This window comes from Haemorhous mexicanus, chromosome Z (assembly GCF_027477595.1).
Source record: "Haemorhous mexicanus isolate bHaeMex1 chromosome Z, bHaeMex1.pri, whole genome shotgun sequence".
Lineage (NCBI taxonomy): Eukaryota > Metazoa > Chordata > Aves > Passeriformes > Fringillidae > Haemorhous > Haemorhous mexicanus.
Window position 1 is genome coordinate 73,013,587 of NC_082381.1, and position 15,554 is coordinate 73,029,140.

The 15,554-nt window shown below is 37.0% G+C and overlaps 1 protein-coding gene across 7 annotated transcripts in view; it reads left to right on the forward strand.

Moving 5' to 3' along the window:
* The window catches only part of ARL15 (ADP ribosylation factor like GTPase 15), a 225,823-nt gene extending 213,123 nt beyond the window's left edge, over positions 1–12,700 (forward strand). For 6 of the 7 annotated variants that reach the window (XM_059873225.1, XM_059873221.1, XM_059873222.1 and 3 more), the window contains one exon: positions 8,870–12,700. In XM_059873225.1, coding sequence (XP_059729208.1) covers positions 8,870–9,022 — 153 coding nt within the window. In that variant the 3' untranslated portion in view covers positions 9,023–12,700. The remainder of the gene's footprint in view (positions 1–8,869) is intronic. The other variant, XM_059873227.1, reaches the window with a different exon arrangement.
* Positions 12,701–15,554: the final 2,854 nt, after the last annotated feature.

The following is a 15,554-nucleotide window of genomic DNA, read 5'->3' on the forward strand; positions in this document are numbered from 1 at the left end:
ATCAAGCAAGCCCTGGTCAGAGAACCTGGGGCGGTTCTGCCGTAGTTCTAGGTGGAGAATTAAAAAGTATCAAAAAATAGATGAGTCTGTAGCTGCCTGGAATAGTAGTTTAAAGTGGAGGCTTGCTGTGAGTTTGGAGGCATTAATCTTCTCAGAGACATGGATCTAGAAAACACAAAGTACAGACTTGCATCTTCTAACCACAGGGCAGAAAGAAATCCTCAGAAAGAGATCCCACAGAAGTTGCTGGTGCTGGAGCAGCTGGGAAGGTCACAGAGCCTGTGGCATTCTGACAGCCAGGAACTGAACCTGGCAGTGGCATGGTCTCTGGGAACAATTTTTACTTAACAAGTATTTTATGCAAGCTTTTTCGAATGGATTTATTACACAGTTTCTGCTTTTGAACAAGAAATTATTAATTGCAGATAGTTCAGGCCTTCTATTGCCTCTGTGCAGACTTTGCATAAGAAATAGTTCTCCCATTGGCAAAAGCCCTGAAGGGAGGTTGGAACCATCCTATACTAACGTGCTGTGCTCTGTACCTGGTAAGGAGCGAGGGCAATAGGCACAGCTACTGTCTGTGTGTGCTGGTGGGAGTACACACCTCACAGAACCACAGCTGCTGCTGCGTGACTTTTCTTTTGTGCTCAATCTGATGTTAACTTGGAAGAGTGTCAGCAGTGTGAATGTGAGGAGCCAACCACAAAGCCCTTAGAAATCCTGCTCTTTGCTGCTGATACAAGGGTACATGTCCATACAGTGTTTTGGTGCTTTGCAGACGCGGGCACAGTATACAGAGGTTATTTGTTCAAGTACTAGATTTGTGTACATGTTCAGGCAAATGCAGATGAATCATCACATATGCACTTCTCCAGAAAATACTGCTTATCTGCTGTTGGAATAGAAAACATGCTATCTGCAGAAAGGATGTCATAATAAGGATTGATCTTGGGACTTCTCATTACTCTAAAGGTTATTTTGACACTCAACATCGCAGGTAAACTTTTTTGGGTTGGGGAAGACAAAATCTCAGTACTTGTGTCTCAATCTTGTTACTAGTTCAAACCACAATCTGTAGACAAAACTAGCATATTTTGCTGCTGAAATCAGCATACTCTCTTGGTAGTTTTATATTCTGAAGTAAACCATGAGTAGCTGCAGTCTATTTAAGAAAAAAGGATGCTACAAAAACTCTAAGTCTCTGAAAGATGTTTCCTAAAGGTCTTGAGTGTTGAGTCTCTACTAGTTACTTGAATTCCTTAAGCTATTTAACTGAAGTTATAACAAAAACAAACCTGAGTCAGAGATCGTAGAGAGGAGTTGACTGGTGGTATAGTAAAATTTTTCAGTAGATTTCCTGTAAAATTATCTTTGGATATGTTCCATTCTATATATTTTGTTAAGAGATTAGAACAACAATAGTAACTTAATGAGTTGTCCTAAGGTTAAATTGATCTTATATGCAATCAGTCATTTTCAGTACAGCTTAAGAATATACTAGGATGTGCTAAGAATATTCTAAAATAGAAAATAGTCCTTATATGCAGCAAATTGGCAATTTTGTGTCTGTGCTCTATGTGGAGGAAGAAAGATATGTGAATTTTAGATGTCCTCCGAATAGCTGTCTTTAACCAGGGCTAATTTTCAGCATTACTCTTTAAGATTTTAGATTCTAACACTTTACATATAAGTACGTAACTGTCAGACAGTGTCTGTGGCAACCCACAGTACTTAATAAAACTCAGTGGGTAAGAGAGAAAGCAAAAGGAGCAGTAACTTAAAGTGACGTTTGATTTTCAATTCTGAGTAATTCTTTGAAGTAAAATAAAGCAATAAAGTGGTATTAAAGAAAAATATTTTACTATGCTTTCATTGCATGCATTTTTGTACGTTATCCTCTTTTCTGTTCTTGTTTCCTTTATCACTCAAGATGTTCTTTCACTCACTCTGAGGCTGGATAATTGTGAGTCCTTATCTTGTTTTTTTGGTTATATGGTTATATGAATCTTCATCTGGAAGTCTGGTTTTCCCCATATAGGTATGCTTCTGCTCTTCTTGTGTTATTTAGATTTCTTCCAGTTGTAAGAAAAGCACATGCTTATATGAAAGGAATATCTGCCCCTGGGTGAATTGGACATGGAAGGCAAAGTATAGGTGTATGTTTTTGGCAGCTACATTATTTACTGTTTCTTTTGTACAAAATAACAGAATCTAACAAAAAAAATCTAATGCACTGTAGTGCACTGTTGTGTAACACAAAGAGTGTGTGCAAAGAATTGATGGATCCTAGTAGCTTCTCAAAGCCTTTTTTTGCTTCCATCCACATACAAATCTCAGTGGTACTTCTGCAACCTCTGCAATTTTCTGTCCTCACTCTCATCCATCTTATTTTTCCAGACCCATTGTAATCTGACTCTGTCTATGTGTAAAAAAAACCACCCCAACTTTTCTGTTTTAAAACCCTTCCAGCTCTTTAGCTCACTCCCCCTTTTCTTGTCTCCTGCTTGCATTTGCCAATACTCTGTGCTCTCTGGAATAGTGTAGCTCTGTGGATTTGTCAGGCATCCTATTTCTTCATTCTGAATAGTTAGTTGTCTTCTTTAAAATACATTTCTTTCAACTATCACTTGTAATCTGAAAAGTGTTGTGACTTGTGGCCACTGGAGATAACAAGGATGGAAACGTGCACAAAGCACTGTGTACATTACTTTAAGTGACTGTATTCCCCTTTGTAAAGACTTAGAAGCCAAAAATATCATCCAGCTCTCTTACAAAGCTGAGTTGGATGTGTTTCAGGTAGTCTTTTATAAAAGGCAAAATCTAAAAAAAAAATTGGAAAGCTGTACAAACTAGAAATACCAATTTGTAAAGCATTCACCACTACTTGTGAGATGTACTAAAAAGCCTCTGATGGTAATGGTTTTGTAATCTTGTCTAAAGAAATTGCCTACCCTGCTACGACACAGAAGTGCTGAGGAAGACAGACTTTTTTTTTCTTTCAATTTTACTTCAGCAGGTAATATTTTAAACTTTTTAAAAAAAGCAGCTCAATTACATAAATCTGATTATCATATGTACTTAACGGACTCATTGCAAATTTTCAACGTTGTGCATACAGACTTTTGGATTCCTTGGCACATTAAGGTCGGTGAGCAGTGAAATATATATCCTCAAAGAGCTAGAGTATAAAAGCCTTTCTGTTGCTGATAGTATTGTTGGACCTCAGCTGGCATTCCTGGGAGTAGCCCTGTGCATAGGTTGCTCCAGACCACAGCACATCACCATTCCTTCTCATCAGCTGAGGCACTTTCATTCCCCTCCCTGTTGTGTAAGAGATATTGCATATGGAATCAATAAACATGAGGTACAGGTGCTTTAGGAGGAGTGCTTATGATGCATAGGTGCATTACAAGGATCCCTCTAGACAAGGATGAGATCACTGTTAAGAAGAAGCATACGAGAGGCATACGTGAAGTATCTTTTTAGGAGAAGTGAAGTGTCTCTGTAGGATGAATAAATATTACGAAACTTTGGCTGAGAGTTGTGCATGTTACAGCTGCTCTAGTCAGACAGGAGGTCCTTTTTAGCCAAGTGGGCTGTCAGATAAGAAGCTTTCTAGCTGATTTTTCAGGAAAAGCATGGATGTGTAAACTCCTGTATGACAGTGGATTAAACTAGTTGATTTAAGATTAAGTGGCTATCAGTCCACTCCACACAATCCTATAAATCACTGTACTCAGAAAAGAGCCAGCAGAAAAGTTCATGTAGCAGCTCAGGAGGCTGTGCAGTTTGCAGTCGAGCACACCGACATAAGCTAGAGTGGATTTCAATTTACTTTTTAGCATCAGTGGTGATTTAAGTAATGAGTTCTACTCTATGGTTAGTAGGTCAACATTTGTGGTTTCTATTTAATTTGCCAGAATTTCCTTTCTTTTGTTTTCTCTTTTCTTTTTTTAGACATGACTTCTTTTACCTCTAATGCCATCCTTTTCCTTACTGCACTTGGTGAAAGCTTTTTTTGTTTATTTTAAAGTCTTCTGGAGCAGTATAAATATACTGTGAGCCTCTAATTATGGTATTTTTTTCTGTGCCACCTGCAAACATATTACTTTTTTAGCTGCGTAGTTAATTTTCTTTAAGTTACAAATTTTATGTAGTTTCCCTTTTTAAAACTTGATGCTAAGTAAAGTACTCTGGCTTTTTCTCTTCTCCAAATATATTGAATTTGCACAAGAATTGTTATAGGCAGCTTGTCTGTTGTTTGTAGAAACAGCAAGCAAAATTCCCTCTCTCTGCTGCATCCTCTAAATGGTTTTTCCAAAAAGCAGATTTTTATGAAATCTGAAAAGATATTATCAGCGTCACAGCTCAGTGAAACTTTCACAATGTTAATAAGGGCTACTCCAGTCTCCCATTATTACTTTTTTTCTTGTCCATGCAGATTTGGAATGGATGAGTGAACCATGTCTTTTGGTTAATGCATGGATTCAGCAAATTAGATTATTTTAGTTCAATTCATACCTTCATCAGTCACCCTTTTGCAGTAATAATTGGTAAATTCTTTGAAAGTCTTTCAAAAATTTATTCTAGTGGGGACACTGACAAGACCAGGTAGCCTTTGACTGGCTATAATACACATTTTGTTACAATTTTTTTATCCCAATAAAATTTTTCAGTAAAAGAGCAATGAATGAAAAAGTATTTTATTCATTAGGTTCTCCATTTACCAGCCTGGTAATGTAAGTGACTATCTGAATTCTCTATTTGTTTACAACAGATTAGTCACAGTGGGCTGGAAGCTTTTCTATGTTGATGAAATTTGGTAGTATAATTTTGAATTTGAATGAAAAATAATGCTTTCAGTCAGCTTTTTTTTTTTTTTTTCATGTTGAATAATAGAGATTACTCTTCTCATATATTAGAACATCTAAGTTTTCCTATAGATCTTATGTTCACATGGGTGGTGAACTGACTAGATGATGACGTTCATTAATAGAACATAGAAAAGCTTTCAGCAGGGCCTGGTTACTCAGTTTACGTATATCAATTTAGTAACATCAGTTCCACACTGCTCTGATAATTTACACCAGCTGAGGTTCTGGGCACTGATCCTTTTTATTGTGTCTTGACTTTTCTAGCACGTAGGTTGAGCAACATTTGATAACCATATGTTTGGTGTATTGTGCCAGTAGAATAGGACTTAGAAGGTGGAGTGTGGGAAGAGTGGGAATTGCATACGTGTATTGTTAGATTTTATTGACTTCAGAATGTGGCATAAATACAATGTCAGGTTCTCTATAAAACAAGGCCCCCATGTGGAGTCAAGACATACAGTGATATCCTGTAAAAATTAGTAAAGAAGTCTTAAATTTAGATATAATTGGTTTTATTTTCTTCCAAGATTATGTCTTTAAAAATTTAGTAATCTCAAAGTCTTGAAAATGCAAAGCCACTATGTAAATGTGCATCTAATGCACCAGACTTCTGAAACATGTTTGAGTCTTTATATTTCACTTCAGCATCCATGAACAGGCAGAAATCTTTTCACTGTTTGTGCAGAGGGGAAGACAGAAGAGCTTCTCTTAGGAGCTCTCCCCTTTGTGCTAGTGTGATTGAAGGGAGCTGTAAAGCAGTAACTGCTGATTATGCAAGAGCTACCTAGGTGTGTGAGTATTCAGTGAATTTCAGCTTTCTTTGGACACTTGGGTGATCAGTGTACATCCTCTTAGGAAATCTGCAGGGAATGAGTGTGGATGATGGTCAGTGGGGCAGAAAGGAACTACAAAAACAAACATGGATGGAAAGCTGAGTGCATTCCAGTGGAAAACTCATCTGTATAAAAAGAATTGGGCATCTGATTGTGTCAATCTTTTCATGTTTCATCTGTTGCATGTAAAAAATGGTTCTTTTTTCAAGTCTAAAAAAAGTACTTGCTTTTAGAACAGAATGACTTCTTCTGAGTTGATGGGAGAAGAAGTTACAGTACATTGGAAAATATTTGGGTCTGCAACCTTCTTTCTGGAAGTTTCAAAGTCCAGAGAGCCCACTCGCAAAACCTTGAGGTTTAGCAAACTCCATTGTGGTATGAAGTTTAAATGAGGAAGTTGTAACGCACCACAAAGTGTCCCTTGGGTTGTGAAAATCCACTTCTGTGCTACTTCTGGTTTAGTTAGTTATTATTTGTAAGCCGGTTAGTGTTGTTTTTCTAGACTAGTATTAGACACGATCATCCAACAAATCTTTTTTTTTCTGCAGAAGGTATGAATGAAATAACTCTTACTTGTGAATATAAGCGGTTGTGCTTCCATGCCAGTATCAAACCCTCACATTTTAAAAACAACTACCTAACTAACACTTTCATTTCAGCATTCATCTAGGACCTATTACTGCAGATACTCTGAACTGTTCCTTAGTGGAAAAAATTATGACAGCACATTACTAATTTGGTAACATTTTGATTACACAGATAGAAGCAGAAAAAATACATTTTGATCAACTTTGTGTATCCAAATAATTTATCATCAAAATTTGTTTCACTAAATCTGTTGGCATCTGGAGTCACTGAAACATAGCTTAAAGGCATTGTATTTTCCTTGGCTAGAGGCTACCTTGGTAACTTGTGTGGTATTTGCCCACAAATACACAAGACGCAGTACTACTTACTGCCATCATTTCCTTGAGCATGTGCCTCTAGTTGTAAACCCAAGTGCTGTCCTTACTATGAAATGACCTTCCTTCATAAGGCAGAGCCCTAATCCAAGAAGCTGTGTAAAGAAGATTGGGGACTGACTTCAGTGAGCTCCAGGATCTGATGGCAATAGTCTTCCAGTAGAGGGGGTGTGGTGGACATCCTCTGGGTTGTGGGTCTGAAGCATCTTAGATTACTCAGCCATATTTGTCAGCTTAACACCAGCGGGCAGCTCTATCCGCTAGCTGCATTGACACCTTGCTTTGTTATCCTTCCGTGCAGCTTTTACTTCCTCCCCTCGTGTGACAGTCAAGGAGGCTGCTGCTGGAACAGGCAATAGAGCTTCCTTACCCTGCTTTTCCAATACTGTGATCAGTGCCATTGACTCAGCATAGTAACGGGGGTAAATTCAAGCTGCTGGAAAAGTTGCGATACATCCCTTGTAGATGTTAGTATTTTGGTTTTTATGGCATATAATTGTACTAACATATCAGATACTGTTGTGGCACTGAGATAGCAATGCTAAAGGGTTGGTATGTTGCTATTAAAATACTGGTTTGTTGGAGCCCCATTTATTTTGACTGGTATGTTTTCTAAATTTGTTTGAGGGGAAGTGAATGTCAAGTACCGTGTTTCATTTTCAAATGTTTGTGGTACAATTCTACTTCAATACAGAGAGATTTAAAATTTTTCACAGTGTTGTTTATGGTTTAGCAGAAATTCTCATCTCAAAACCACCTTTTTTTCCCTAATATTTGTTACTAAACATTCTGGTTGAAATTCCTTTCTAAAAAAATAAGAAAGCCTGCCTGATCATGGTTGAATTTTGTATTATGTGAGTTGATACAACTCAGCTTATTTTTTTCTATTAGAATTCATTAATAGATAAACAAAACTGTTGTTTCTCCCAAGACACTACAAGAGCTACACAGAGATGTTGCAGTTTGTATAGGCCATTTTTTTTTTGAAAGCCATTTTTTTATTTCTTTCCTCTTTTCCATTCCTTCTGCACATGGAGCCTTACACAGTGTGGCTCCAGTTGCCTGTCTGGGGCCTCTACTGCCCACCATGTTGTGAGTAACCATTCCTGTAATTGTGCTGCATATTTTTGGCACAGTCTCTGCTAAAAGAAAATTAAGAGTATTTTGCAATAATTACAATGAACAAAAGTGTGCAAAATAAGTCAGGACTAAATATTTCTGTTGATATATGGACAGTTGCAGGAATCGAGGGATGTAGTTCTGGATGTAAAAACTAAAATTCTATTGGACAAGTCAAATTGTAGTGTAAACTGTTGGGTCAAATACCTTCAAAGACTAAAATTTTAATGAAAACAGTAAACTGTGGAGCAGTATAACCTGCGGGCTGCTGTTCTCTTCTAAGAGACATCAAAAAATTCTTTTCGATATTGTACTTATCATTTTGAAAAGTGATTGGAATATACTACAAAATTAAAGTCTTTCCTTTCTCAGTCTTTCTGGGTCTGTATTTGTGTCTTGACAGTGGTTGCAATGTCGGTAATGACTGATGTCTCCAAGAAACTGCATCATGTTTCATGTATAATACTACTATCCTACTAACATTAATGTGTCAGTCTTCTATGTTTAATTTTAAAAAAGCTAAGTAATTTTGGAAGAATTTTTATTTTTACAGGATTTTCTTGGTCACAAAGAGATGCTGTGCTATAGCTCATGTTTGACTGGAATGTTTAGGATCTGTAATTCTGTAATTTTTTTTTTATGTTTAATTTGGGAAGTTACAGTAGTATGGTGACAAATTCTATATCTTAAGTGTTTACCAATAAGTGTATAATGAAACATACATTTTTAGCAATGAAATACAAACACAATTTCTTATTTACTTTTGCTGTTTTGGATATGTTTTTGAGCACACATTTTATATGCTTTGCTGTTTGCCTCAAGTCAGTACAATTCTTCCTCAGACCTCCCATGCTGTTAAATGCATGGGTAGAATGGTAGTTTCCAAGCACCCCTAAAGAAAACACTTCCAGGTCATGTCATATAACCTGTATTATAAGAGCAGCTGTGGGTAAGATTCTAAAAATGAATATCCTGATTTTTTTACATGTTTTTGATCGATTTAGTTTGGTTTGGGTTTTTAGATGTGAGACAGAGAGTTGTCATAACATAATACATTGGTATCTCTCTTTTTTCTTAATAGATAAAAAAATATTTTGAACTTGAGCCACTTGCACGTGGAAAGCGCTGGATTCTTAAACCCTGCTCCTTGGATGATATGGAGGCAGTAAAAGACAGCTTCTCCCTTCTAATAAACTTGCTAGAAGAGAGAGACTTCGAACCTTCAAGAATGTGAAAGCCAAGAGAAAGAAGAGGTTCCCACGCATCGCTGTACCTGCTCACTCTGTCACAGCTTAATTACAGTGTAGTATCAAGGCTGAGCTGTGATATGTGGTTCATACAGAGTTAATGCAGAATGTCCTTTGGTTAAAATAAATGTTCTGTGAATCAGGAACACAGCTATTTCCAGTAAAGTTGTCTGCACTACTGAAGTAAAAAGTTACTCTTTGTTTACCACTATTTCTGCACACTGCATGTTGCTTCCTTGCACCACGATCATCCTTGGTAGAAAAATTTACACGCACAAAGATAACATAGTCCATAAAGGAGGAATTCCACGTGTTACCTTGAATTTTAAAAACAAGTAATGTCTAAAGAATTTATGAGTCTAATTTAGCTTGTTTATTGACCTCACATTATGGAAAAGCACAGCCCTGAGAATCTTAATAGGATACCTAAAATACAAGCAGTTTCATGTTAATTCAAAGGTTATTCCTGAGGTTTTACTAAGTGGAAACACAGTTGAGGTAGTGGACTCCACAAGGTAGTTGAGTCTCTTCTAAAGTCACTGCAAAACCCTGCCAGAGGCAGTATGGTATTTTGCTGGAAGTTTGCTGAAAAGTAAATTAACAAACAGATGTGAACAGATAACAGTACTTGGGGAAATCAGCTGACATAAACAGGTGATCTAAGTAAAAAGATTTTTGGAAGTATGTGAAAGATTTTAGAAATATACAGAAGTTGAATAAAGTAATAATTTTCATTGAAAGTAGTTTTCCATAAGAAAAGCAGAGCAAATATCTGTTAGTTCATCTCTGGAGGCTTTATTGCTAGTTAAAAATATAAGTGATTTTAAATACTTCCTTTATCACTCATTCGTAGACTACCACTGTTATTGTAACATTGCCAAGGCATCTATCCAGTCATTAAGGGTCTTCCAGTGTTTGTACTATAAGCTTCTCTTTTCAAGGGGATTATATCTTGTTCTTTCAAACTTCCTCTGGCCTAAATGTTACTTAGAAGATGAAAAAGTAGTCATTGGAAATAACATTTGTAATACATTTAGAAAAAGTTGATTTGGGTCACGTAACACAGTCCACGTTTCCTCTTTCCATGTTTTTCCCACTAAAACCAGTATTTTGGCTACCTTTTGTTGATTTCTAAAAAACTCATAAACTGATTTTGTCCATTGAAGAAACGTGCCAGGCCACTGGTTCACAGTGACAACAGGGTATGTGCAGATCAGTCACTGGACTGATGCACGCCTTGAATGCTGTGCCTTGCACATTCAACTACCCTTGTGCATGGGTGTCTGCAAACACAAACTCAAGTGAGGTGTCATTAGTTCCTCATCAGCTCTGCTTCTGTCTTGAAACACACAATGCCTTGTTTTTGGGGCTTTAAGCAACATTTCTTTCCACTCTGAGCATTTATCTTCTGTTTGAAGTTTATTGTAGTTTCTTGCTAGTTTATTTGGGGATAAGAAAATAGTAAACATCAGCTTTTGAAGGCTCATAAAAGCCATTTATCTATTAATTGTAATTTTGCTCTTAGTTAAACAAAATGTTTCTCATAGGTATTTTAGTTTACTTTTCAATTTCTATTAATTTCTTGCATTGCTCCCACTGTTGTAGCTGCTTTCTATCATCAAAAGGAAGCTGGGAAAACTGGTAAACTCCTTGTTTAATTTTGAGATGGAATAGGCAGGAAGCCTGAAGGGCATGTCCTTGCTTTGTTTTATGTTCTCTTTCCTGTCAGGTCAATCGTCTCACTGCTAATACTCCTGGAGACAACCAAGAACTGGAATTGTTCATTTTAAAGCACAGAGGAGCCCTGCTTTGATTCAGTTCTCTCTGCACACTTTAGTCAGGACCCAGCTGCCTGTCAGTTTCTCTTGTGAGTGCTAGGGAGGTTCTCTTCCCTGGATTTAAAGAGGAGCTGGATCTAATTTACATTTCCAAACTCCCTCATTGCTGACATGAGCTTAAAGGCTACAGAGTCCCCAGATTTCCACAAGGCCCCCAAATTTCTATTCTATTTAAGGGCAGTGAAAATAAGCAGGGAGGAGGAGTAGGAGCATTATTTCCAGAGAAAGCAGGCAGTTTGGGGAGAAAAAATGAGAGATTCCAAGCTTTGACTGCTTTTTCATTGGCCATTAGAAGATGTGAAATAATATCTTTCTACTATTTGCCCCTGCTTTTGTTTAGTTATGGACCAAAAGGTACAGGAAATGAAAATAAGCCCAACTCTATTGCACTCTTGAAACTGTACTTATTTCTACCATCAGTGAGTTTGTCTGGTCCAAAACTTTGGCGGCTCCAACTTTTGGTCGTGATCTCCTGGCTATGCACTGTTTGAAGGTGCTACATAACTTACATGGAAATGCCCAAGAAGTCCTTGATAATGTGGTTTTGGAGAATGCCAGTGGCTGTTTAGACTAGGACCTTTCCATAACTAAATGATTTTTCTTTAGGCAAATGTCACCTGCACAGAAGCAGTGATTTTAATTTTCAGAATTATTTCAAGTATGCTTTTTCTTACTAATATAGTGATCATTCCTCATCACAGGTTGAAACAATACCTCATAACTGCTGAAGGCTAAGACCAACACTTTACTTTGAATGTAGTACTTCTGTGGTTTTGTTTTGTAGATGGACTTAATGGATGTGTACCTTTTAGATGTCTATAAACAACTTCACCTTTTTATGAGGGGATAACAATGTTCATAGCAGCTCCTGTCACACTTCCATGTCTATAGTGTTGTTGAATGCTCGGCTATGGTAGAATGTGTAAGCACCATGCAGTTTATAGATAACCAGTCTTAACTGCTTTGGGGTTTTTTTGTTTGTTTGTTTAAATCTTTTCACATGTGTTTGTCATTTAGGTGGAATAAACTTGGGCACTAGGCTCTACTTTCCATGCAAGTTCATTAAGGAGTGAACATTGTCTTTTTAAAAAAAGATATTGTGCTTTAATGTTCTTTAGCCATCTGTTAAATTACTTTGTGTGTGTGTGTGTGTGTGTGTGCCCACGCTGGGCTTCTTCTCAGACCTGTGGCTGTCTGCGGTGTCTCAGCCGTCAGAATGAAAACATTATCAATCAGTATCCAACAACAGCTGGTTTTGACAACCTTCTGTCTGCTGCCTAATGCTTTACAACTCATCAGTAAGGCTTCTTTGTCTGCCCACTCTGAGCTGGTAATTTTAACTGCTTCATGTTGTGTCCTGTACTTGTACTTTTGGCATTTGTATGGCTTAAAAGTTAAGTCTTAGTGGGTTTTGATATTCTTTCTTGCTGTATAATGCTCCATGTGTATCTCAGCTTGCCTATTCAAATGCGCTATACAAAAATCTGTGATGTATTATTTCGTTTAACTTCTTGCATTTCATTATATTTATAGAAGTTGCAGATTTTTGTACCGTATTACTTAATACAGTTGCCTTTTTGTAATGGCAATTAATTTATATTACAAAAGTTTGTATCTTTACTGTAGTCAAAAGTATTAGTTAACTGCCATATTATCTTGACTTTATACTAAAAATACAGTATCAACAGAAGTTGACCCAATCAAGTGGTCAGCTGCTGACATGGGGAACTTGTACTGTTTGTGATTTATACATGATTTCCACTATCAAAACAAAACAAAAAAAAAAAGAAAGAAAAAGAAAATAAAATAAACACTGTGTAGAACTGACTTGGTAAGTTTTTGTTTCTTGGCTAAGTAACCAGTTTGGGAGCATGGCATACTACCTTGATGTGGATTCTTCAAGTTAAAGTATTTACTCATAAGTGAAAACAAATGCTACTGTGTAATTACTGGATTACTGGTACATCATACATAGTTGCAAATTCACGTACATATGTATGAAATAGAAACTTCCAAAATCAGCTGATTTCTTCCACAGCAAGATGTTTTCACTCTGGAAGTACATCTGAAAGATATTGCAGGTTTATTGATGAAACAGGGATTGGAATAATCCCTACACAATTACCCCATAATATTAAACTGAGGAACATGTTTATGTGAATTTAAATTCTTTTAAATAAATGACACGGCAAAGTACACATACAAAACAGAAGTTACAGAAGCTGAGCAAAGGAGTATATTCTAGGAAAAATAGAAGCTTGCTGAAATGTCTCAATGTTATCCTGTCAAACACTATTTGTGTAGAAGGTGCTCTCACAATGCAATTGTAACAGCTGATGGAAGAACACCACTGCTAAACCAGACTGGAGTTGGTAATGCAGTTACTGAGGCATGCTTTTCTCATGTCACTGTTTTTTAAATCTGCCTCTTGATCAAGACTAGGAATGAAATGAAAGATTTGTAAACTGAGAAGTCTTTTTAATTCTTTTGTTTCATACTAATAGAAACTGAAAACCAGCTAATCATGCCTCATTTGATAGCTCTTAAAAGAATTTTCATTAGCTCATTAGCCCTTTGACCTAATAGTTTAAACAAATAAAAACATCTGTTTGTGTCAGCTGTAGGGTTAGTCATCCAGTGCCCAGGTTAACATGAGGATAAGAAGGAGTCCCATACCCAATATAGAAACAAAAACATACCTTTTTCAGCATCTGTAGTTGAAAAGGACACCTGAAATCAAGTAGGCTGTACTGAATTCTGTTAGGGGAAGAAACTGAAGAAGACCATTACCCTTTTCAGTCATCTGCCCTCATGAGCGAACTGACTAATTTCATTGTGTGGGTTGGACTGAAGTTTAATTTAAATAGTTCTGAGACATTTATTCTTAATTCTAGCTATTTATAATGTATTTTAGCTTTTATCACAGCTATGTTTAGAGAAGCCAAAATAGGCTATATATAATGCTTGCTCATTATGTATGCATTTCATAGGAAAATGTAATATGTGGTATTCTGGTGGGTTTAATGGGATATCATGTTCAGCACTTCCATTTACAATGTCTTAAATATACCTTGATTTTTAAATCACCAAGTCTCTTTAGGAAAGGCAGATATGTGAATTTCAGTATTGGTACTAACAGTAGTCGTGGAGCTCCAGTTACCTGTAGCAGTAAACTGGGAGAGAACAGAAGTATTCTAATCTAGTCAGGTTTAATCTTGTCAGAAAACCCAACTGAAGTAATCAGCAAAAGGCCCAGCATTGGTTTAGGATGATTACGGCAAGAGAGACAGTCTTTGCCTGAAAATAGCCTGAATTGCCTAATATTCTGAGTTGGAAAGAACCCACAAGGATCATTGGGTCCAACTCCTGGTCCTGCACAGCACCATCCCCAAGAATGGTGCCGTGTGCCTGAGAGAATTGTTGGGAGACTTGAGCTCTGTCTCACTTGGTGCCATGACCACTTCCCTCAGGAGCCTGCTCCAGTGCTCAGACACCCTCTGGGGGAAGAACCTTTTCCTGATATCCATCCTAAACATCCCCTGACACAACTCCAGGCCATTCCCTCAGGTCCTGACACTGGTGACTAGTCAGAGAAGAGATCAGGGTCTGCCCCTTTGCTTCCCCTCATGAGGAAGTTGTAGACTGTGATGAAATCTCCCCTCAGTCTCCTCTTCTCCAGGCTGGTTTTGATAAAGACCTTATTTGTAATAAAAAGCTGTTGCAATTAATTTCTAAGCACAGAAACATATCCTCACACATGAAATAAACTGTATATATAACTATATAGATGTCTTTGAAAACATGCCCACTTGCTAAGGAGCAAGAAACATGAATTGTACCTAAAAATGACAACAAATAAAACTAGCCACCACAGTACTTTTTCCATGTATCACCTTGCAGAAGTGAAATACTGTGGTTCATTTTATTACCATGCAATGCAACTATAATTTTTTGCATTTCAGTGTGCACTAAAATGCATTTGTATGTAGTAAGTAAAAGAAGACAAAAAATCCTTTTGTGGTTTGGCAACTTCCACATATGAAGAGCTGCCGTCTTTCTAAGGAAGCATTGAACATTGAAGGACAGGAACTTTGTAACTTCGTTTAAAACAGTGCCAGCTGAAATGCTAAATCATGGAAATCCCAAACAAAAGGTCTGTTGCTGTTCAAATGCATAATCCCAGAGATGGTAGGCAGGAGAGAGGAAATCATGACTTGCATAAGAATGTTGGAAAACCAAAACAAGTTTGATGGCCAATCACGCAGCAAAGTATTTGGTGTTTTCACAATATGACAGTCTTGAATTAAGAAGGTTGATAGATATTTCAGGATCAAAAAGGCATCCTGTGAAAAAAAATAGAGTGTAATTTTATAGTAGATTACATTTTGGGTTTGTTAATTTTGACATAATCCCTTGAAAGCAGTAATTCCTGCTGTGTATTAAAGTTGGCACATTAAAAATCTCATCTATAGACATGAATCCACTTTGTGTTCTGTTAACATACGCTAAAATAGCATTTTCTGTCTTTTGTTACCTTCTCATTTATTTGAAAGCATATATCCTAGCATTTCCTCACAGAAACTTATACCCAAATTGCTGTATTATTGTAACTTTTGAAGACCCCATTTCTGATAGTATCAAATTTTAATGATTGTGAAAACAAATACCTGTTTGCAAAACT